General features: G+C 43.2%; 1 protein-coding gene across 1 annotated transcript; it reads right to left on the bottom strand.

Annotated features, from left to right (window-relative positions):
* Positions 1-217: 217 nt before the first annotated feature.
* Positions 218-1,183, bottom strand: LOC311514528 (olfactory receptor 51G2-like; the record flags this gene model as incomplete). The annotated part of the gene is made up of 1 exon (XM_084617091.1): positions 218-1,183. The coding sequence occupies one exon, from the start codon at positions 1,181-1,183 to the stop codon at positions 218-220; it is 966 nt and encodes a 321-aa protein (XP_084473217.1).
* Between the last annotated feature and the right edge of the window lie 265 nt (positions 1,184-1,448).

The following is a 1,448-nucleotide window of genomic DNA, read 5'->3' as shown; positions in this document are numbered from 1 at the left end:
ACAATTAGTATCTACTTTTGATTCTCTAAAAATACAGGCCTATATTTCAAGAACTCTAGTTTATTTACCATGGCTTTGCCAGCTATCCATGAGGAACGGCCCTGTTTACAATTTTAATACTTTTCTAATATGTCCTTAAGGGTTGCTTTTAGTGACAGAGGCACTTGGACACCGAGGGGCATACTGGCTCAGAGAGAGACAGATTAGACAGACCATATCAGTGCCCCCATTGGAGTCTGTTAGTGGAATAGTTTTGAAAGATCTTCATGATCCGTTTATGAATCTCTTTGGTTTTTATGCTGTATACAATGGGATTGAGCACCGGGGGGAAGAGGAGGTGGAGATAAGACAGAAGAATTTGACTCTGAGGGAGAGCCTGTTTCTTGAACCTGTGAATCATAGACAAACTGATCGGCGGGGTGTAGAAAAGCAGGCTGACGCAGATGTGGGAGACACAGGTGTTCAGAGCCTTGAGACGCTCTTGCTGGGATGTGATACTCAATAGAGTCTGAAGGATCATAATGTAAGACAAGACAATGAGCACTGAGTCTAATCCCAGAGAAGAAAGGATAACAAACAAACCATAGAAGCTGTTGGGTGTAGAGTCTGCACAGGCCATCTTCATCACATCTGGATACAAACAATATGAATAAGAGAGAGGTTGGATCTTGCTGTAAGGCAACCTGTTGAGAAGAATGACAGCTGGGATATGCAGACCAATACCCCTGATTATTATCGCCAGCCCTATATTTCCTATCCTTGCACTGGTTAAAGTCGAAACGTATCTCAGCGGGTGGCGTATTGCAACAAAGCGGTCAAATGCCATGGCTACGAGTACAGACGATTCCATGATGGAGAAAGTGTGAACAAAGAAAACTTGGGTCAGACAGACATCAATGCCAATTTCTCTGGTGTTAAACAGGAAGACACTGAGCATTGTTGGCAAGGTGGAAACACACAAGCCAAGGTCGGTGACAGACAGCATAGAAAGGAACAAGTACATGGGCTGATGGAGATTCTGTTGTGTCTTGATCACAAACAGAATCAGACTGTTTCCTAAAATTGCAATGAGGTACATGGAACAGAAAGGGATGGAGATCAAAGGACCATCAGCTTCCAGCCCTGGAATGCCTGCCAGGAGGAATCTTGCAGGACTGATGCTGGTTTCATTGCAGGTTGGCATGATGCACTGGGGAGGTTCTGGTCAGTTTATTAAACCCCATCCCCTACAATAAATAACAACATGATTAAAAATATGTGACACCATGAGAGAAAATATGGCCCATCCTACCCTGCTCTTCAGACAGGTTGGAGTCAGTACCTTGATTAAAAACCCTGGTGGTACTCACACATCCCCAGATCAGTTATAAAATCCCATTACGAACAATATCCTGTTCTTATATAGAGCTTTGCATTTATAAATCTCAAAGTGATTTACAAAAGAGCAC

The sequence above is a fragment of the Lepidochelys olivacea genome, assembly GCF_965140295.1.
Source record: "Lepidochelys olivacea isolate rLepOli2 genome assembly, chromosome: 1".
Taxonomy (NCBI): Eukaryota; Metazoa; Chordata; order Testudines; family Cheloniidae; genus Lepidochelys; species Lepidochelys olivacea.
The sequence above is the reverse complement of the archived record's forward strand: the minus strand, read 5'-3'. Positions and strand labels throughout refer to the sequence as shown.